This window comes from Pimephales promelas, chromosome 5 (genome assembly GCF_988280905.1).
Source record: "Pimephales promelas chromosome 5, fPimPro1.hap1.1, whole genome shotgun sequence".
Classification (NCBI taxonomy): Eukaryota; Metazoa; Chordata; class Actinopteri; order Cypriniformes; family Leuciscidae; genus Pimephales; species Pimephales promelas.
In genome coordinates, this window is record NC_142773.1 from 19,087,495 (window position 1) to 19,110,748 (window position 23,254).

At 39.7% G+C, this 23,254-nt stretch overlaps 1 protein-coding gene across 1 annotated transcript in view; it reads right to left on the bottom strand.

The window, feature by feature from the left end:
• The window catches only part of fndc7rs1 (fibronectin type III domain containing 7, related sequence 1), a 32,799-nt gene extending 16,880 nt beyond the window's left edge, over positions 1 to 15,919 (bottom strand). The window contains exons 1-21 of the mRNA XM_089131685.1: positions 15,742 to 15,919; positions 15,385 to 15,654; positions 14,565 to 14,822; positions 13,524 to 13,793; positions 12,091 to 12,354; positions 11,670 to 11,930; positions 10,461 to 10,718; positions 10,123 to 10,386; positions 9,019 to 9,279; positions 8,607 to 8,870; positions 8,214 to 8,477; positions 6,907 to 7,164; positions 6,356 to 6,616; positions 5,632 to 5,895; positions 5,244 to 5,507; positions 4,376 to 4,633; positions 3,823 to 4,083; positions 3,115 to 3,378; positions 2,724 to 2,987; positions 2,160 to 2,629; positions 967 to 1,545 (exon numbers count right to left, since the gene is read on the bottom strand). Of these exons, the coding sequence (XP_088987811.1) occupies positions 967 to 1,545; positions 2,160 to 2,629; positions 2,724 to 2,987; positions 3,115 to 3,378; positions 3,823 to 4,083; positions 4,376 to 4,633; positions 5,244 to 5,507; positions 5,632 to 5,895; positions 6,356 to 6,616; positions 6,907 to 7,164; positions 8,214 to 8,477; positions 8,607 to 8,870; positions 9,019 to 9,279; positions 10,123 to 10,386; positions 10,461 to 10,718; positions 11,670 to 11,930; positions 12,091 to 12,354; positions 13,524 to 13,793; positions 14,565 to 14,822; positions 15,385 to 15,654; positions 15,742 to 15,904 (5,940 nt within the window). The 5' untranslated portion in view covers positions 15,905 to 15,919. The remainder of the gene's footprint in view (positions 1 to 966; positions 1,546 to 2,159; positions 2,630 to 2,723; positions 2,988 to 3,114; positions 3,379 to 3,822; positions 4,084 to 4,375; positions 4,634 to 5,243; positions 5,508 to 5,631; positions 5,896 to 6,355; positions 6,617 to 6,906; positions 7,165 to 8,213; positions 8,478 to 8,606; positions 8,871 to 9,018; positions 9,280 to 10,122; positions 10,387 to 10,460; positions 10,719 to 11,669; positions 11,931 to 12,090; positions 12,355 to 13,523; positions 13,794 to 14,564; positions 14,823 to 15,384; positions 15,655 to 15,741) is intronic.
• Positions 15,920 to 23,254: the final 7,335 nt, after the last annotated feature.

The following is a 23,254-nucleotide window of genomic DNA, read 5'->3' on the forward strand; positions in this document are numbered from 1 at the left end:
TTCGGCCGCCTGTATCCGGGATCTTGTCCTTTCGGTCATGACCCAAAGCTCATGACCATAGGTGAGAGTAGGAACGTAGATTGACCGGTAAATCGAAAGCTTTGCCTTACGGCTCAGCTACTTCTTCACCACAACAGACCGGTACATCGACCGCATTACTGCAGAAGCTGCACCGATCCATCTGTCAATCTCCCATTCCATCCTTCCCTCACTCGTGAACAAAACCCCTCACACTTAAACTCCTTCACTTGAGGAAGGATCTCTCCTCCAACCTGAAGTGAGCAAGCCACCCTTTTCCGGATGGCCTCGGATTTAGAGGTGCTGATTTTCATCCCAGCCGCTTTACACTCGGCTGCAAACCGTCCCAGTGCATGCTGAAGATCCTGATGTGAAGAGGCCAACACGACAACATCATCCGCAAAAAGCAGAGACGAAATCGTGTGGTCCCCAAACCTGACACCCTCCGGCCCCTGGCTGCGCCTAGAAATTCTGTCCATAAAAATTATGAACAGAACCGGCAACAAAGGGCAGCCCTGTCAGAGTCCAACATGTACTGGGAAGAAGTCTGACTTACTACCGGCAATGTGAACCAAGCTCCTGCTTCAGTCATACAGGGACCGGACAGCCCTTAGGAAAGGACCCCGGACCACTTACACCCGGAGCACCCTCCACAGGCCGCCGCGAGAGACAGTCGAATGCCCTCTCCAAATCCACAAAGCACATGTGGACTGGTTGGGCAAACTCCCATGAACCCTCAAGCACCCTGTAGAGAGTATAGAGCTGGTCCCGTGTTCCACGGCCTGGACGAAAACCGCACTGTTCCAAGTGAATCCGAGGTTCCACTATCGGCCATGTTCTCCTATATAGTACCCTGACATATATTTTCCTAGGGAGGCTGAGAAGTGTAATCCCCCTGTAGTTGGAACACACCCTCCGGTCCCCCTTCTTAAAAAGAGGGACCACCACCCTGGTCTGCCATCCCAGAGGCACTGTCCCTGACCACAACTCAATGCTGCAGAGGCGTGTCCGCCAAGACATCCCCACAACATCCAGAGACTTGAGGTATTCAGGGCGGATGTCATCCACACCCGGTGCCTTGCCACCGAGGAGTTTCTTGACTACCTTGGTGACTTCAGCTAGGGTGATGGACGAGTCCACCTCTGAGCCCTCAGCCTCTGCTTCCACAGTAGAAAACGTGACAGCAGGATTGAAGAGATCCTCGAAATATTCCTTCCTCCACCCGACGATATCCCCAGTTGAGGTCAACAGCCGCCCACCTCCACTGTAAACAGCATTGGTAGGGCATTGTTTCCCGCTCCTGAGGCGCCGGACAGTTTCCCAGAACCTCTTCGAGGCCAGCCGATTCTTTTCCATGGCCTCACCAAACTCCTCCTCCTCCCAGGCCCGAGTTTTTGCCTCCACAACCACCCAGGCTGCAGTCCGCTTGGCTTTCTGGTACCTGTCAGCAGCCTCAGGAGTCCCACAAGCCAACCAGGCCCAATAGGACTCCTTCTTCAGCTTGAAGGCATCCTTTACTTCAGGTGTCTACCACCGGGTTCGGGGATTGCCGACTCGACAGGAACCGGAGACCTTACGGCCACAGCACCGAGCAGCCGCTTCAACAATTGAGGTGGAGACCATGGTCTACTCAGACTCAATATCTCCAGCCTCCCTCGGGATCTGGTCGTGGCTCCGCCGGAGGTGGGAGTTGAAGATCTCTCTGACAGGAGACTTGGCCAAACGTTCCCAGCAAACCCTTACAATACGCTTGGGTCTGCCGAGACTGTCCAGCCTCCTCCCCCGCCATCGGATCCAACTCACCACCAGGTGGTGATCAGTTGACAGCTCCGCCCCTGTCTTTACCCAAGTGTCCAAGACATACGGCCGCAGGTCAGATGAAACGATCACAAAGTCTATCATCGACCTAGGGTGTCCTGGTGCCACGTACACTGGTGGACATCCTTATGCTTAAACATGGTGTTCGTTATGGAAAAACTGTAACTAGCACAGAAGTCCAATAACTGAACATCGCTCGGGTTCAGGTCGGGAGGGCCGTTCCTCCCAATCAGGCCACTCCGGGTTTCACTGTCGTTGCCCACGTAAGCGTTTAAATCCCCCAGTAGAACGACAGAGTCCCCAGTTGGAACACTTTAAAGCACTCCTCCCAGAGACCCCAAGAAGGCCGGGTACTCTGCACTGCCGTTTGGCCCATAGGCACACACGACAGTGAGAGACCTATCCCTGACCCGTAAGCGCAGGGAAACAACCCTCTCGTTCACCGGGGGAAACTCCAATACATGGCGGCTGAACTGGGGGGCCATGAGCAAACCCACACCAGCCCGTCGCCTCTCACCATGGGCAACTCTAGAGTGGTGAAGAGTCCATCCTCTCTCAAGGAGTGTGGTTCCAGAGCCCAAGCCATGCGTAGAGGTGATCCCGACTATCTCTAGTCGGAACCTCTCAACCTCATGCACAATCTCAAGCTCCTTCCCCGCCAGCGAGGTGATGTTCCACGTCCCGAAGGCTAGTTTCCATGTCATGGGATTGGGCCTTCGACGCCCCCGCCTTCGACTGCCGCCCGATCCTCTCTGCATCTGCCCCTTACGGCTCTTCCTGCAGGTGGTGAGGCCTGGCCACCAGGCACTTGCATACGAGCCCCAGCCCCGGGTAGTCAGATGGATGATGAGTATAGCTAAATGATTATAAGAAGATGAAATACTTACCAGTATTGACACGACGCACTTCGCTACGTTGCCCAGTGCAGTCGACGCTCATAGCTGTGACTGACACGTTGTACACCTGACCACACGCCAGGCCGCTGATGTTACAGGAAGTGCTGCTGGAGTTGCATGTGTGCGTAATTCCATTATCACCTTCAGCTGTTACTATATAGTTGGAAACAAGGCCACTAGATGCTGCCCAGGAAACCGACGCAGTGTCAGACCCACAGGATAATGACACATTGACTTGAGTGGGAACACATGGAGCTGGAAAGAAAAGATTCAAATGATGTGATACACTACATTTTAGCGCAATAGTTTATCGGATACCATTTAGAAAGGGTTTAAATTAGGCTCTACGCTAATTGCACTGAATTATTGTTAAATGTTATACCTGTGTCTAGAGTGACCAGGGGTTTAGAACAGGTTGAACAGTTCTGGCCGTATCCTGTAACACTGATGTTGTAGTGCTGACCACACTGAAGTGAGCTGATGTTGCATGAGGAGCCGTTGGTGAAGCAGCTGTGCTTTTGGGCGTCCTGGAAAGACTGCAGTGTTGCATTGGAACTTAGTGTACCATTGCCCGGTGTCCAAGAAATGAGTGCTGAGTTGGTGCGGCAATCCAGTCTGGCTTGAATGCCAGTATTAGGACATGGTGCTGAAACATGACAAATTGATAACACATCAAAAGGCTGTTGCAAAACTCTATTTTTACATGGTGGATGGTTGTCAATGTGTTGCCACATGGTTGCTAAAATGTTCTAAGTGGCTTGTACGGCACATTTATGTGGTTTGGTGGTACACAAGGAGCTGGGTAAATTATATAAAACAAAATTAGAATATGGTTGGCTGTTAAAAACAGTAAAAAAAAAAGAAAACGTCTAGATGTTTGTTAAATAGAAAGTTCAAAGGAGTATTTATTTTAAAAAAAAAATTTGTAACATTATAATGTATTTACTGTCACTTTTAAATAATGCATCCTTGCTAAAAAACATTTTTAATTGTTTTTTTAAAAAATGTTACTGGTCTCAAATTTTTGATCTGTAGTGTATATCATAAATTCAATATTATAAGGTTTGATTTAAAAAGCTATTTCTCTTACCTGTTATGATTGGTGATCCAGTGCGTACAGAGCTGTTACATGAACGTCCCTCTGCCACTAATTTAACCGAGCAAGTTTGTCCACACATCATGTTAGTGATGTCACATCCTGTTTCATTGGTCCTGCACAAATACGTCTGTCCATTAGAGCATTCAAGTGTTGTCAAAAAGGACAGTTCTCCATTGCCACGGGACCAGGACACACTCGCTGAGTTGTTTCCACAGTTCAATCTGGACTGGATATTCAGTGGAGGGCATGGGGCTGAAGAGAAAAGATAAGAATAGTATTTAAAGGTGAAATATGTAACGTGGTGCTAGGATGTTGATATGGCTTCTGTGTGTTTGAAATGGATTTCACTGGACTGCTGTTTAATTGTGATGAAAGAATAGACTTTTTCTAACATGCACTAAAGAAGTGCGCAAAGTAAGATCAGGACTGTGTAATATACAGTTGATATTGATTCCATGTTGACTTCATATATATTTAGATATTGAATTGTTAGGACTCATTATTTGGAATGGTAGCCATCAACTTTGTCAAAATGCTACTGCACCTGCCGTGACCTGACTGGTCACACTGTTGGAGCGACAGCCGTTGCCCTCTGCAGACACAGTGATATTGTATGTCTGTCCACAGCCAATTGCAGCGATTACGCAGGATGTGGAGGTGGAGTTACACGCCAGAACCTTGTCAGTGGATTTAGCTTGAGCATAGTAGATCTGCGCCCCGTTACTCGACTGCCAGCTTACTTGAACATCCCCTGTTTGGCAGTCTAAGAGCTGACTGACCACAGACTGAGGAGCACAGGGTGCTGGGAGACAAGAGGTAAACAAAGAATTCATTTAGCATGTTTTTAAAGGAATATTCTGGATACACATCAAGTTTTTCTTAATAGAAAACAGCGTTTCCTCAGAAAACAGTGTTTATAAAAATGAATAAGAAACACATTTGCATTAACCCACGTACATTTGATGTCAGAAAACACATTCCCATAACATTCCCCGAATGTTAGTATATGGTTATTTTTTGGGAACTAAAACACTGTAGGAATGTTCATGGAACAATTTTTTATTTTTTTTTATTTTATTTTATTTTTTGCTGGGTAGCAGACAAGTATGCTGGAGGTATTAAATGTGAAATTTATTATTTTTGTCAAGGCTGTACTGTTTACTTGAATGCTACACATCTATCAAGTTTTTAAAGTGTGCCTTTTAATGTGTAATACTTTAATATGTAGTGCTTTTAAACTCCCCCTGTGGGGAAAATCAAGATTTTAATATTGTTTATATGTCTATGTGGTGGGTTTTTTTTCCCGCATTAAAAACTAGACAAACTGGTAGTGTGCAAAATTCTCCACTGGTCAGATGTATGATGAGTTTAGCTAAACGATTGTAAGGTTATACTGTTGATGAAATACTTACCAGTTTTGACACGACGCACTTCGCTACGTTGCCCAGTGCAGTCGACGCTCATAGCTGTGACTGACACGTTGTACGCCTGACCACACGCCAGGCCGCTGATGTTACAGGAAGTGCTGCTGGAGTTGCATGTGTGCGTAATTCCATTATCACCTTCAGCTGTTACTATATAGTTGGAAACAAGGCCACTAGATGCTGCCCAGGAAACCGACGCAGTGTCAGACCCACAGGATAATGATACATTGACTTGAGTGGGAACACATGGAGCTGGAAAGAAAAGATTCAAATGTGATACACTACATTTTAGCGCAATAGTTTATTGGATACCATTTAGAAAGGGTTTAAATTAGGCTCTACGCTAATTGCACTGAATTATTGTTAAATGTTATACCTGTGTCTAGAGTGACCAGGGGTTTAGAACAGGTTGAACAGTTCTGGCCGTATCCTGTAACACTGATGTTGTAGTGCTGACCACACTGAAGTGAGCTGATGTTGCATGAGGAGCCGTTGGTGAAGCAGCTGTGCTTTTGGGCGTCCTGGAAAGACTGCAGTGTTGCATTGGAACTTAGTGTACCATTGCCCGGTGTCCAAGAAATGAGTGCTGAGTTGGTGCGGCAATCCAGTCTGGCTTGAATGCCAGTATTAGGACATGGTGCTGCAACATGACAAATTGATAACACATCAAAATGCTGTTGCAAAACTGTATTTTTACATGGTGGATGGTTGTCAAGGTGTTGCCACATGGTTGCCAAGATGTTCTAAGTGGCTTCTACGGCACATTTATGTGGTTTGGTGGTACACAAGGAGCTGCGTAAATAATTTGGTTTTAATAATATATAAAACCAAGTTAGAATATGGTTGGCTGTTAAAAACAGTAAAAAAAAAAAAAAGATCAGGATGTTTGATAAATAGAAAGTTCAAAAGAGTATTTATTTTAAAAAATAAATATTTTGTAAAATTATTAATGTATTTACTGTCACTTAAATAATGCATCCTTGCTAAATAACATTTTTAATTCCTTTTAAAAAATTTTTACTGGTCACAGATTTTTGATCTGTAGTGTAAATCATAAATTCAATATAATAAGGTTTGATTTAAGCAGCTATTTCTCTTACCTGTTATGATTGGTGATCCAGTGCGTACAGAGCTGTTACATGAACGTCCCTCTGCCACTAATTTAACCGAGCAAGTTTGTCCACACATCATGTTAGTGATGTCACATCCTGTTTCATTGGTCCTGCACAAATACGTCTGTCCATTAGAGCATTCAAGTGTTGTCAAAAAGGACAGTTCTCCATTGCCACGGGACCAGGACACACTCGCTGAGTTGTTTCCACAGTTCATTCTGGACTGGATATTCAGTGGAGGGCATGGGGCTGAAGAGAAAAGATAAGAATAGTATTTAAAGGTGAAATATGTAACGTGGTGCTAGGATGTTGATATGGCTTCTGTGTGTTTGAAATGGATTTCACTGGACTGCTGTTTAATTGTGATGAAAGAATAGACTTTTTCTAACATGCACTAAAGAAGTGCGCAAAGTAAGATCAGGACTGTGTAATATAAAGTTGATTTTGATTTCATGTTGACTTTAAATATATAGATATTGAATTGTTAGGACTCATTATTTGGAATGGTAGCCATCAACTTTGTCAAAATGCTACTGCACCTGCCGTGACCTGACTGGTCACACTGTTGGAGCGACAGCCGTTGCCCTCTGCAGACACAGTGATATTGTATGTCTGTCCACAGCCAATTGCAGCGATTACGCAGGATGTGGAGGTGGAGTTACACGCCAGAACCTTGTCAGTGGATTTAGCTTGAGCATAGTAGATCTGCGCCCCGTTACTCGACTGCCAGCTTACTTGAACATCCCCTGTTTGGCAGTCTAAGAGCTGACTGACCACAGACTGAGGAGCACAGGGTGCTGGGAGACAAGAGGTAAACAAAGAATTCATTTAGCATGTTTTTAAAGGAATATTCTGGATACACACTTAAAGTTTTCTTAATAGAAAACAGCGTTTCCTCAGAAAACAGTGTTTATAAAAATGAATAAGAAACACAGTTGTGTTAACCCACGTACATTTGATGTCAGAAAACACATTCCCCTAAGGTTCCCCGAATGTTAGTATATGGTTTCCTTTCGGTTATATTTTGGGAACCAAAACACATGAAGTAATTTTGTTCATGAAACAAATAATATTTTTTTGCTGGGTAGCAGACAAGTATGCTGGAGGGATTAAATGCGAAGTTTATTATTTTTGTCAAGGCTGTACTGTTTACTTGAATGCTACATATCAATCAAGTTTTTAAATTGTGCCTTTTAATGTATAATATTTTAATGTGTAATGCTTTTAAACTCCCCCAGTGGTGGAAAATCAAGATTTTAATATTGTTTATATGTCTATGTGGTGTTTTTTTTTATATGCTTTAAGACAAATCATGAGGAAATTAATAAGTCGACACCATTGCTGAGTTTTTTCTCCTTAAAACTGCAGTGAAACAAAGACAGTCACAAAAACGCGGTGTGAAATCGCTGGTGTTTCTGACATCACAAACTAGCATGTATCCAATCAAATCAAGGTGTGATCGTCAACGAGTGGTTGAGCTGGTTCTAGTGAGTGGAGGCGGGGCTAATTTACATATTCATAGATCCGCATATACTAAATGAGGCAAAGGTGTAGAGCTACATTTTAAGCTATTTTTAGACATGAAGACATTGTTTTCAAGAATTTCTTTTTAAATATATATAATTTGGGTGATCAAAGATGAGTTTTAAGGGATAAAATGATTGACTACAGGGGGACTTTAAGAAACAATTCAAACTTTAAGTATAGCAAACCACTACAAAATATAGTTTAAAAGTCCTGCATTAAACACTAGACAAACTTGTAGTGTGCAAAATTCTCCACCAGTCAGATGGATGATGAGTTTAGCTAAACAATTATAAGGTTATACTGTAGATGAAATACTTACCAGTTTTGACACGACGCACTTCGCTACGTTGCCCAGTGCAGTCGACGCTCATAGCTGTGACTGACACGTTGTACGCCTGACCACACGCCAGGCCGCTGATGTTACAGGAAGTGCTGCTGGAGTTGCATGTGTGCGTAATTCCATTATCACCTTCAGCTGTTACTATATAGTTGGAAACAAGGCCACTAGATGCTGCCCAGGAAACCGACGCAGTTTCAGACCCACAGGATATTGACACATTGACTTGAGTGGGAACACATGGAGCTGGAAAGAAAAGATTCAAATGATGTGATGCTCAACATTTTAACGCAATAGATGATTTGATGACATTAAGAAAGGGTTTAAATTAGGCTCTACGCTTATTGCTCTTTGAATTATTGTTAAATGTTATACCTGTGTCTAGAGTGACCAGGGGTTTAGAACAGGTTGAACAGTTCTGGCCGTATCCTGTAACACTGATGTTGTAGTGCTGACCACACTGAAGTGAGCTGATGTTGCATGAGGAGCCGTTGGTGAAGCAGCTGTGCTTTTGGGCGTCCTGGAAAGACTGCAGAGTTGCATTGGAACTTAGTGTACCATTGCCCGGTGTCCAAGAAATGAGTGCTGAGTTGGTGCGGCAATCCAGTCTGGCTTGAATGCCAGTATTAGGACATGGTGCTGCAACATATAAAAAAAGTTAATTCATTAAACTGCAGTACGCTGCTTGTCATGAAAAAACTGTTAGGATGTTTCTATAGCTGGGAGATAGTTAGGGAGGTTCTTAATGGCTTGTGGCTCCCAACCCTTATGATCTGAGTTCAAGTACCTGAGACAAGAGTGGTAGGCTGGCTAGCCGGGCCCATGCAGTCCCCATTCCTGCCCATGACTGTGATGGAATATTGCTGGCCACATGGCAGGTTTGGGATATCACAGCGTGTGATAGTGTTATTGCAGGATGCTTTGTACCCTTGGCTGCCTTCTGCCTTTACCGAGTACCAAGTGGCACCGAGTGCACTGTCCCAGGTGATGGAAGCAATGTTGGAGGTACAGTTTAGAGCAGCAGTGACATGGGTGGGAATGCAGGGAGCTAGACAAGGGAGAAGAGGAAGCTGTATTAAAATAATTAGGCTACATTTTAATTGAAATAAAAAAAAAAGTTCTTACTGTTGAAAACAGTTTAAAAAATGTTTTAGAAATATATCTCTCATGCTTACCAAGGCTGCATTTATTTGATCAAAAATACCACAAAAGCTATAACATTGTGAAATATTATTACTTTTAATTTTTTTAAAAATAATTTGTAATTTATTCCTGTGAATTTTCAGCATCATTATTTTTGAACAATTAAGTGTGTCCTTGCTGAATAAAAATATTAATTTCTTTAAAAGCAAACTCACTGTTAGACCTTACCAGGTTTTTTACAGTAAATTACTGGCAAGTAATTTACTGTAAAAATGCACTAAAACTCAAGTTAACTAAAAAATACAACTTATTAGTTTTAGTGCATTTTTACAGTAAATTACTGGCAACAGTGTTGCCAGTATTTTACTGTAAAAAACCTGGTAAGGTCTAACAGTGCTCACCCCAAACTTTTGAATATTTTTTATGTTTGTTTGTAATACATGTGGCCCCAAAACGTAATTGGTAAAATGAATGAATGTCATGAAATAACAGTAATTACCAGGTATTTCTTTGTGGTTATCAAACATTGTTTACTGGGTTTATGTACATTGTTAATGTGATGAACATTATATATTTAATATTTGTTTTAAAAAAGAGTGAAAAGTGAAGTTAGTTTTGAGAAAATGTTGATTGAATCGAATGCATTGAAATTCATATACATTTTAGGGCCACTTCATGTTATAATTTTCTCTACACACAATGTTGTTATGACTAATTTGAATCAGCAAAAGTTAGCATGAGCAGACACCTGTTACCACTGCAGTTTTAGGTTGAGAGCTGCTGTTGCAGGACGCTCCATCAGCTTGGACAGTCACATTCAGTCTCATCCCACATGGCAGAGAGGTCAGCTGACAGGAAGTCCCCATCGTGTGACAAGAAGCTAAGCGTTGCTGCTGCCCATCTGTTGCTATTGCCGTGTACCCATTAGCTTCTGCGCTGGCAGCCCATGTCACGATAGCCGCGTTGGTGTCACACTGGAGCACAGTTGTGACATTTTGAGGGTCACAGGGAGCTAAAGGAGATACATAGTCAGCTTCAAAGATCTGTTACTGTTTGGAAATGTGTGCATGCTCAGATGACTGTTACCTGACTGTATCTGAATGGGTGTGGACAGCTGACTCCTGCAGTGACCATCATTCTTTGAGACTGTGACGTTGTAGTTGACTCCGCAGAGCAGGTCTACTGTGCAGTTGTTAAAGCTGGTGCTGCAGTTAACCGTGACTCCATGTTCACCCTGCAGTACTGCTGTGTACAAACCCCCAGCCTGAAGGCTCTGCCAGATCACTGTCGCACGATTCCCTGCACAGTCTCTGGAGACCTCCACGCTGACTGGAGCACATGGGGCTACAAAGCAGAATGTAGGAGATTTGCTTTGTGCACCAGAAATTCATTTGCTTTACCTTCATAAGGACAGCTTTTTTATGAAAACATAAACATAATATTTTATGTATAACATATACATAATATAATGTTATATCAATATAACATAAACATAATACACATTTAACATAATATTTTAATAATCTGCTTTTATTTTACTTTTTTGTTATTATGTTGCATTACTTTAAATATCTGGCCGCTTTTATTTAATCCATTTTTATTTTTAATGGTTATATATTTTTTTATTTTACGTTTTAAATATCTTGACCCTTTTATTCATCCCCTTTTATGTTTTATTTCGCATTATTATTTACATTTTAAATATATGGCCCTTTTTCACCCTCTTACTAAAACCTTTTTAATTTTTATACATTTTTACATATATGGAACCTTAACTAGCTTATATATATATATATATATATATATATATATATATATATATATTAGATTTTACATTAATTTATAAATAAACTAGATGTATATTGATAAATTTATTTTTAATATCTGAGCCCTTTTATTCATATTCTTTTTTTTTTCTTTTTTTTTTTTACATTTTACCTATTTAATATCTTGGTATTTTTATTCATTTTTTTTTGTTTTACATTATTTTTTTTGTTTTAAATATATATAAAAAAAAAATTTCTTTTTTTTCATCCCGTTTTATTTTCTGTTTTATATATTTGTTTTATTTTACATTTAAAATATGGAACTTTGTCTTCATGCTCTTATTTTAAGTTTACTTTACACTTTAAATATGACAACTTTTAATTTTTTAATTTAAATGTATTTATTCACTCTGCCCTTCATTTCCTTTATTATATATATATATATATATATATATATATTGACTTTATATTTGACATTTTAATTATCAGATACCTTTTATTTGCCTGTTTGTTTGTTTTTTGCACCTACCCGTCTGTAGGAGGACATGTTGACTCTCAGAGCTGTTGCATTGCAGGTTAGTTGCTAGGACAAACGCATCATACGTCTCGCCGCATTTCAGGTTTTGGAATGAGCACTCTGTCGTCATGGCAGTGCAGGTGTGAACTGTTCCATCCGCATGTGTCGCCATTCCGATGTAGAAGATGGCACCGTTGCTAGAGAGCCATGTGATTGAGGCAGTGTCTGAACTACAAGTCTCCACAGCGGACACATTCTGAGGAATGCAGGGAACTACGTGGAAGATAAAGAGTATTAACATCCCATTTCATGCAATGATATATATATATATATATATATATATATATATTTGTAAGGGCATGTTCATATACCATTGTACTACATTGCAATAATTCACATTACCCAAAATGCATCTGTATGTACACATGCTAACCTGTATCTGCCACCTCTCCCAGCACAGGATCAGTAGTACAGTCACCATCAGTCGAAACAATCCACACGCTCAGGCTCTCTCCACATTCCAGCCCTGTTAGTGTGCAGCTCGTGTTTTGAGACGTACAGTTGTAGAAATCTCTACGATTACCGCGGGCCTCCACAGTGTAGGTTTGGGCTCCTTCAGGCCCGTCCCAAGAAGTGACGGCACTGCCGATGTTATTACAGTTTGTAGTTGTGCGGACGTTCTGTGGCAAACATGGAGCTAAAGGTGTATGGTGACAGAGAGGGCCAGAATTAAAAATGATCCTTAAAACAACTGAAGTTACATTTATTTACATACAGTAGCACTTTATACAATGTAGATTGTGTCAGAGCAGCTTCCCAGTAATTAACAGGAAAATAAGTCTTGTAAAATATCATCAATTATGATTGACTAGTCCAGTTCGGCTAAAGGCAGCTCTGCAGAAGATATTAGTGTCATTATTCAGCTCAATTCAGTTCAAATTTTGTTCTCATCCAATAGTATCAATAATAGAACTGAATATTAATTGTCGTGTTCGGGTCATTTTAACCCGGAGAGCATTTTCTTATTCCCGAAAATGTTAGGTAACGGGTATAACTATTTCCCAACTTTTGGGGGATATTTTTTATTTGTTTACTTTTTGGAGATTTCCCCCCCCCAGACCTTGTTACACTTGGGTGGTTGCCAATCGAAAATGACCGGCCTACAAAAAAAGCTTATAAATCTCTTGTTATGCTATACTATCAACAAATTTTAGATTGAATCATTTTATCAATTTGTTTTCTTTCAATTAGGACAGGTTTTGTGTTTATTTTGAAGGCCTTATTGATCTGAGCTTATATTGGTCAAAAATAACCATCCATTAAAAATGAATGGGGGAGATCGAAAATCTGGAGCACGTTCATGTTCACATATTTACATGATGTGAGGTTGCAAAGATAAAGGCCTCGGACCTGTGTTTGCGTAGATACATGCACACACACACGTTCATGTACACAAACAAACTCTTTTAAGTATTACAGGCTCTTTTTTTCACAGGGATGAACTTTCTCCTCAGATCAATGAGGCCTCCAATCAGTCAGTTTAAAAAATAAATACAAAACCTCTCCTAATTGAAAGAAAAAAAAGTAGACAATATCAATGACAATCAATGACTTTTTCTGAAAAAAGAAATTCAAACCTGCCTTAATTAAAAAGAAAACAAGTTTTTAAAGGCTGGTTGATTGACTGGGAATACCAAAGCTGTTACAGGATTTTTAACACACAATGTAAGGGTTGAAAATAAACAGACAAACTGCAGAATTATGCTTCTCTCATTCTAATGCATCAATAGCACGTTTATTACAATATTCATATGTTGTCGTATCAGGAAAAAATGAAATATTTACAGATTTTTGCCAATAGCTCACCTGTGTTGACCACCACTTCTTCTGTGTTTCCGCTGTCGCAGTCTAGTCCTCCGGAGTAGATGGATTTGACGTAGAACCTGTAGCTTTCGCCACAGACAGTGTCGGTGAAGTAACAGGAGGTGTCAACAGTGATGCAATCGGTTACATGGTCGCCCGAGTCAATAGCCAGGGCGTGATAATAAGCCGTGCTGTTGGTGGCATTCCACGAAAACACGATGACGTTACTGGAACACTCACGGAACAGCCGCGGTTTTTTGGGTGGGCAGGGTGCTGTGTGTTTGTTTGAGAGATGGGGAGAGAAATGAATTTGCTGATAAAACATCCAATTCCTTTTTGGTTTAAAAGGATAAATGTGAATCATTACCAACTACACACCATCAGTTCGTTCAAAACCTGTGCAACTTTCTACGGATTGCACTGAGGCAGATATTTAAAAGAATATTTTTTTTTGTCCATACAATGAAAGTCAATGGGGTCCAAAACAAACAACATTGGACCCCATTGACTTTAATTGTATGGACAAAACACACTGAAAAATTTCGAAATATCTTCTTTTGTGCTTTGCAGAAGAAAGTAAGTCATACAAGTTTAGAATGACATCAAGGCGAGTAAATGATGACAGAATAATCATTCTGAGTGAACCTTTTGGAGAGAGACTGAGGCCCTGTTTACACCGGGCATTAAGATGTGTGTTGTTCGATCAGATCACAAGTGGACGACCAAAACGCATTTTAATTCCAGGTGTAAACAGGGCCTGGGAGCAGATAAAAATACAACCTGAGAAAGACAACCTTAGAGAAGGAAGGTAGATTTACTAACTTAGGGGCTTAGACTGACACAGTAACTAGAACAATCCTGCCACCTGATACCACACAACCTTCCATTAAATCTCGGCCTCAATAGACTCTAGAGCTCATTTAATCTACATAATTCCTGGGTGTGTTCCTTCTCAGACTTCTTACACCGTGAGAGGATTTCCTGCTCATCTCCCAGAGGACTGAATCAGGTGTGAGCGTGACCTTCGAGAGAGGGCATCTTTACCTGTCTCAAAGATGTAGCTGCCGTCGGAGGAGCTTTCACAGTTAGCAATGGCTATAATCCGTACGGAGTATAGTTCTCCACAATTCAGCATTGGGATCTGGCAGGCTGTGCCCGTGGATGTGCAGTTAAGCGACTGTCCTTGGCCATCTGTTATGACTGCACGGTACGACATGGCACCAAACACTGCAACCCAACTAACCGATGCCATAGCGGTAGTGCAGCTGTACTCCACAGAGATGGAGGAAACTGTTGAAATGGCTGAGAAGAACAACAAGTGACATGTTAGAGTTGGGCAAATCCAGATGCTGAAAACACCAGCTCTGGTTTATGTTTAGTCTTGGTTCTGGTCTAGAAAATGTCCTCTTTCTTGTAGAAAGGCTAGACTAGAAGCATTCAAAACACCCCAGTGCAGTAATCTATTGCTTTATCTTAAAGGGATACACCACTTTTTTTGGAAAGAGGCTCATTTTACCACTCCCCCAGAGTTAAACAGTCGAGTTTTACCGTTTTCGAAACCCTTCAGCCGATTTTCTGATATTTAGAAGAATATCAGTAAGCAGACATTTTCTGGTCTCATTGACTTCCATAGTATATATTTTTTTTCCTACTATGGAAGTCAATGAGACCAGAAATGGTCTGGTTACAGATATTCTTCTAAATAAAAGAAAATCCGCTGAATAAATTCAAAAACGGTAAAACTCGACTGTTTAACTCTGGGGGAGTGGTAAAATGAGCCTATTTCCAAAAAAAGTGGAGTATCCCTTTAATGGTTTCATTCAAACGTTTCACTCTGCTTCATCCTTATGCAGGTGCGACTCACTGGCAGTTGTGTAGCTGATGTTTTTAGGGTCTCCTGGTTCTAGGAACATGTTGACTGATGCAACCCCTATTGTGTATGTTGAACATGGCTCCAAGCTTGAGATATTCACAGCGGTGCTGGTGACGTTCCTAAGAACAGGGCCAGTTCCCGGCTTATTACTGGCTGTGACTGAAACCTGGTAGAGCAGGACGCCTGGAACGCTGAACCATGATACGCGAGCCATACTCGAAGTTAACTCGCTCACACTCACGCCATCTGGAGGCTGCACCACTGTAAAACAAGACAATGATGTGAAAGTTAAGATTGCATTGACAGCATTTAAATAGCGCAAAACTGGGAAGAACCGAGTAGACTTACATGTTCTGATGGTTTTAACAAGACTCTTGGCGCCGATTCCTGCGGCATTAGAGGAATAGACGTAACAGTTGTATGCGGTGTTGTTGCGGAGGTTGTTTACCTGTCCATTTAGAGTGGTGAATGTGAGGTTGTGAGTCTCACTGTGGAAAGTTCCCTCCACCATCAAAAAGTATTTATCGGCTCCTTGCGCACTGGACCAGTCAAACCTGATCGAGGTGCTCGATATTGCTTTCGAAAATATTATTTGCGAGGTGGCGGGAACTGCAAGTTAAAAAAATAAAATTACATGGGTTCAGAATAAAAACAATTTGTCAAGATGTGTGTATGGCAAGCCATTTTAGCTAAAGCAGCATTCTCTTATTTTTGAAATTTTGCCCCCACAGTTGGGAAACAGTATTGTCTTCTACTATTGTCGTAAAACCTGTCATGTTTAAACTAGCAGTTCATTTGTTGACAAGCGATACCACCGAACTTGCGTATGCGTTGCGTATGAAATGTCTTCATCCCAGGTACATTGGCATATATTTCAGCATGTCTTATGAATATAGTGTCATGGGCTTTATTTTTTTCAAACTCAAAAGATCGCGAAGCTCACGTTTCCCAGCGTCTTTATAGTAACGTTAGCCTTTTGGCTACTGTTTTACATAATATGCTAATTCAATTCAATGTTTGTTGGTAGATGATAGCCAAGTCGTCAATATTATAATATCAAGCTACCGTAGGTGATTTTGCAAATTTAAAAAATCGATTTGTATTATAGCCTGAGGCAAGACATTTTTACCAGAAAAATAAGTAACAAACATGACTATTACCCTGCAGACAAGGGATAGTTATCCTGACTGTAAATCATGTATTATTTACTTGCAAGAATGTAGCCCCTACCAAACTCAGTAATCAGTATACTTTCACGTCTCGAGCTGGCCGCCCCGGCTCTACGGGGATGCGGGGAGTGTGTTAAGCGCCCTCAAAAGAAAGCAATGCAGTCTACATTGGATGCGGTGAGGTGTGAAGCTACACATCACATTACCAACAGTAAACTGATCCCCCGCGCTCTGTTTCTGACGCACTTTATAGTTGGTTTTACTTGCTGCTTCAGTCATGACAACATACAGAGGTCAAACAAAAACGCTCGTTGGGCTCTAAAAGCGATGCAAACCATGTCAGGCTATGGCAGACCTGTCATTCAACCTATTGCAAGTCAATGTACCATCTCAAGGGTTTTGGAAAAAATAATTTAAAGTTTGAAAAAACGACATAGTGCTGCTTTAAAATGTTCCCAGAATTACTTTTACTAGAAATAATTCAATTAGAGAGCTCTTTAATTCAATTGTTACTAAAATAATTTAATTAGAGAGCTCTCTAATCATAATTGCTAGTAAGAATTGAATTGTAGAGCTCTCTAACTGAATTCTTTACTGGTAAAATTTCAATTACGGCGAGTAACACTGGAAACATTTTAACCTTAAACGGCTTGCCATATATGTGTGGGTTGATGACTTACGTGTCTGTGCCATCTGGGAGCTGATGCATGTCACATAACTCAACAGAAACACTTTAAAAGTCACTTGATAAATGTGTCCCGGTCTTAAGCCTTGGACCAGTTTCTCCACAGTGGACGGAGCGAGTGGTGGAATAGAAACAGATGCTGTGCTTGAATTCACAGCCTTGACCTCCAGAACATAGTTTGTCGCTCCAGGAAAAGTGCTCCATTTTACAATGAGAGACGACGCAGTGGGTGATGTTACTGATGTTATGTCACAGCCTGGAGGAGACAAAAAATTACAATAATTAGTATCTTATGAGTCCCTTTCAAAATATAATAGTATATTAATGCAATATATTTAGGTAAATCCATTTATAAAGTTTCTCATCATTATTTTTGCTATGTTTAATTATTAAACTAAAAATGTTGTGTCTTATAATAGACAACTTATGATACATAATTAGACATAGTTATTTACAAATGTTGTAACATATTTTATTAATTTATATTAAATACTTGCCTGCTGAAGCTTCTTTTACCTTAGAACAAAGAAACATATGATAGTCAACTTAAGCACAAGGTTTTCAAATGATATGAATGATAAATCATGAACAGATTATATGATACATACCTGTGTCAATGAAAACAGTGTTACAAAGAAGCACAGTGTCCCTCGAAGATGCATCTCTGATTGATGTGTAAGGTGCTAATAATAAGTTAAGGTACATACACTTGCAAATAAGGGGAGAAATCTGAAATCTTTTGTGGCATGGGCAAGTATACCTGCTCTGTGAGAACCAATCAGTGCATCCAAAATGAGGACAGGTGGATGAAACCTAATGACTAACATTAGGCCTCTGGGCTGAAGACATCATCCAAGTATCTCTCTCTCTGTGTATGTGTGTGTGTGTGTGTGTGTGTGTGTGTGTGTGTGTGTGTGTGTGTGTGTGTGTGTGTGTGTGTGTGTGTGTGTGTGTGTGTGTGTGTGTGTGTGTGTGTGTGTGTGTGTGTTTGTGTTTTTAATGGGTAAGGGCTAGGCTGGGGGTCTAAGGGTTGTTGTTAAACTCATTAAGACCACAAACTTTGAAGTTAAATTTCACTCGAAGTTCTCTCTAAGACAGTCAGCCTTACATTTTAAATTTGTACTTTATTTGAAAAACGTCATGTGCGCAAATGAAGAATACTGGCGTGTTAGGATTAATTTTGAGTGGGAAAGGATATAGGATAGGTTGTTGGTCATTAGGTTTCAGGAAAACAGGCTCAGTATAATGGAGAGAATGAAATTCCCATCCTTGTACTGCATGGCCTGCCTCAAGCAATCTGGTGTAATGTTAAAGAACGATTACATTACTGGATTTCAAACACACATTTTCCTCTCTCGTTTCACTTTAATTCTCATTTAATATTATCCTTTCTAATCATGATGTTGAATTTGTTGGTCTTTCCAATATGTTTTCAGTAAATGACATGATTGAAATCAAATGTGCATATTTGACTCACATGTTGCAATTGAACTGAATCGTTTGCTATAGTTATTCAGTTACCAGTCACTGGATTCACAGTGTTACATTAACTGAAAAGATGTTGATACTGTAAATGGAGATATGTTTTAGAGTAGCTAGAGTAGTTATCCTTTTTTTACTGCAAAGTTTTAATATCAAATATGAGTAAGCATTTCTAAAAACTAGAAAACTTTCACAGCTACGTGAGAGATTTTTTTTTTTTTTACTTATTTGTGAGGCTATTTTTTAATGAACGTTTAACCCTGTTAAGCTATGTAATTGCTAATATAAATGATAATAAACTAGAAGCCAAAGACAAAATTCACACTTTTTTTTTTTCTAATGTAGGCAAATTTGCTTAAAGTTACATGTGAATTTATATCACTTATGGGGTCTGTGGGAGCTGCAAAATAATATCCATTTTTACATGACTTTAGCCTATAATAATTCACACCCGAATAAATGAAACTTAATTGAAAACATTGTTGCATCTTATCTATAACTTAATGTAACTAAATAACATTAAATCCATGTCTCTTTTTTGACCACATCATATAGTTATAGATGTTGAAAGAATACTCTGTAAATCATTAAAACGCTCCTTTTTGTATTTTTATAGATTTTTTTTATCATTCATGTTTTAGGATCGGAGCAGTTCTTTTTGTTCTATTTTTTTTATCTTTTCTTTTCCATCTAGAGACTTTAACTTCCAATTTTCTGTAGGGAAGTTGTTCACATCTGGGTAAATCATGCTAATGCTATCATGCTAATGCTACATCTCTTATTATGCTATAAGGTATTATGTCCAGAGCCAGAGCACGCCTTTTTTTACTTCAAAACGTAAGAGATCCTCCAAGTGTTTACTGATCTGCGTTGAGAATGACGAAAGCAACAGAATGTTTAGCTTTCATCATCGCGTCCAAAACAGAATGTGCTGAGAAAGATAATGAAGGATTAGCGTGTCTTTGTCTGTGTCTCTCTGAACCCTGAAGCAAGAAGCTATGAGGGAAAGTGAATCTGCCACTTCATTTAAGAGCCTGAAACATACACCTAACTCTGTGTCCAGCTAGCTCAAATTGTTTTGTATGGTGGTTAAGGTCAGTGTCTTAATGGTAAAGCTTTCTTTGCTATAACAAAGGTGGAGCCTGAAATGTGAAAGAGAATCATTTGTTTCTTTAAGGTCTTCTGTGGAAGCTGCACCGAATCACATCGGAGAGGGAACTTGTATAGGAAACACTCCTTCATGATTGAAAGCAAAGGTTAGGCTGGATCTAAGTAATGTTGAATATGTTGCATATAGAAGAAACTTTATTACACAGGCCCGCTTGTTGATCAAGAAACTTGAAGTTGCCTCGATGACTGTATTGGCTGAAATTCGTTGGGAGAAAGAACTGAAAAGAACGAGATGGGGATTATTGAATTTTGCTATTATTAATGTCTGATAGCAGCTCAGATCTTTTGGTCATAGAAGAGATTTATGAGAAATGTTACAAATTGAAAACATATACCAAGTTCTGTCATGAAACTCTAGATTGCGCAGGCTGATTTAGGTCTTTAACTCATTCGGTAGCGATCACTTCATCATCTACACAGTGCAGCTGATTGGTTGCTGTTGCATCAGCTCAATATTCAAATATCGGTAGTGTTGCTGTTAGCATGCAGCGCACTTAAGAAACCCTCCATCTTCCCCAGCTCCACCTGTGTAGATCTGCTACTGGGGATGTCTTACGTGCTCATAGCAATGCCTGTGAATGTACTGGCAGTAGCAAGTCTCTCTCTTATCTGACACACTCAGTTCAGGTTATAGACCATTTTACAAGATGTAAACAAACTGGTCCAGACCCAGATAGCAAACTGACATTGAATCAACGTGGAAATATGACATCGAAACAACGTTGATCTGACATTGTTTTGCTCATCGAATTAACGTTGAACCAACGTCAGATGCGTCATTCTTTCAAAACTAACGGAAAATCAACTTGAAATCAACGCGTTGTTTCAACGTTATGAAAGCAAACCAATTTTCGATTTCATTTAGCTTTGAAGAATGCCGCGTCTGACGTTGGTTCAACGTTAATTCGATGAGCAAATCAACGTTGTTTCAATGTCATGAGAGACGTCGTTTCCACGTTGATTCAATGTCAGTTTGCTGTCTGGGGAAGCACTTCCTGTTTCAGTTTTTTAACACTACATAAAAGCTGGGATAAAATACAACCAACAGAACATTTAAAACTGAATCAAAAAGTTAAACAAACATCTTTAAGATGTTTTCTTTACATGTGAAATAAAGAAAAAAGTTACAAACTGAAACAGGAAGTGTTTCTGGACCAGTGTTGTTTACATCTTGTGAAATGGTCTATCCACTAAGTTTCCTACGCCCCATGAGGCCTTGCGTCAAAAGTGGGCGCGACTTCCGGTTGGAAGTAAACAAAGCACGATTTGACATGCTTGACACTCGTTCATTCAACAGTTGACAGTCATTCAAGTTATAGCGATCCAAACTAGATAACGATGTGGGAACACAACCTCAACGAAATTAAAAAAGGTGAAATAACAGTACCTTAACCCTCCGCAGTAGTTGATTGGGAGTATTATAATAACATTATTAATAATCAATACTCATCAAGGCATGGTGACAGACAGTTGTGCGAGCTGACAAACAATTAAAATAAAAAATACACACTTAGTCATTGTGCTTTGGAGTTTATTCAAAATTATAAATGAATGTGCTACTTGAATACATTAACTGGCACATTTGATATTCTGTCAACACAGGCTTTGATCCCTGAGTTTAGGTGTAACATCAGTAGCGAACAGCCAATTACATGCTGATAGAGTTTATAGAACATTAAGAATTTAAACAAATGTACACAGGAAGATTCGTCGTCCTTTGGGAGGTGATGGAAACTACAGTCGTTGGCAGGATCAGAGACGGGCTCTGGCAGGATCACTCTGATTTCGTTTTCAGCTTATGTTCAAAACAGTCACGTTTAAGCCACTGAACTAGTTTAGTCCGGTTATACATACAACCGCGAACAGCACATGTTGTCCATGAACTCCGTAACACCATCTCTCATAAAGATTTGCGTCTTTAAATAGTAAAATAATTCTCAGAAAAACAGCTAGCCTCTTCGCTAACTAACACACAAAATACCATTGGAATGCTACTTCCGCCGCCTCACCGGAAGTTTCACCCACTTTATTTTTTACAGGAGCGCTCCTCGGAAACTTGTGGATAGAGTCTATCCTAACGAGCTGAGGATCTGAATCAGGTGTGTTAAATAAGGGAGACAACAATATGCAGAGCAGTGGGTCTCGAGAACTGGAGTTGAGAACCACTGATTTTTAATAGAAGCATGTGAGATTACTGGGGCCTTGATGAAAAACATTAGGAACAGGAGGCATCTCTATTTAATGTCTTTGCTCTCTCTGAGAAACAAAATCTAAAAGTATTTATTTACCTGCTATTGTGGGTGTTATCAAGATTCTTTCCCGTGGGATGTATTATCGGTGTCATCATCGTTTTACACGTGTTTGACAAATCTTTTCTATGAGAAGTGATACTTTGCTCACGTTTAAAACTTTTTGTGTGTGTGTGTTCATGTAAGACATGACAGGTCTAATTCTGCCCAAATGCTGCAGGAATTTTTTTTATATTTATACATTTGGCTGACACTTTTATCCAAAATGACTAATATTTCACTATTTCATTAGTTTATCCGAATATGTTGTTTTGCCAATTTTCTATTGTAGTTCACATCATTAAACTAACCCAAAAGTATTAAACTTATGATGTGCAGCATGTTTGTGATGATTTGATGCCTCAAATCAGGTGACTTCTTGTGCAGATGTTTGCTTTTAAAATGAAACTGGTAACACTTTACAATAAGGGTGCACTAATGTGCATTAATTCATGCTTAAGTAATACACAGATAACCATGAGTTAATGTATAACTAATGAAGAACTAAACCATTAATTAACGATTACTGCTTCAGCAACTAATAAAGAGTCTATATGATTAATATATTAAGTAATACATGAATTGCTATTAATTCAATGTGTCATTGTGTATTAATTCCTTAATAACATATTTTATTAACTAATAGTGTAAATTAATGTGTTAATTACCACAATTAGTCAAAGCTATGCACTTCAACTTCCAGTTATCTGCTTTAATTAATCATTAGCTAATGATTTGCAAAGGTATCATTATGTTATGACTTTACTTGTTGAGGCACATCATCATTAACTAGTCATTTAGTAATTGTAGTAATTTTCACATGGATTTGCACTAACAATTAAGTAAGTAATCATGTATTAACGCATATTAGTGTACCTGTCATATTATCTGGAAGTTGAAATGCAAGGCTTTGGCTCATTCTGGTAATTAACATATTAATTAACACTATTAGTTAAAAAAATGAGTTATTATGGAATTAATCCACAATTAAATATTTAATTAAAAACAATTCATGTATGAACTAATACATTAACCTTACAGACTCTTAATTTGTTCCTAATGTGGTA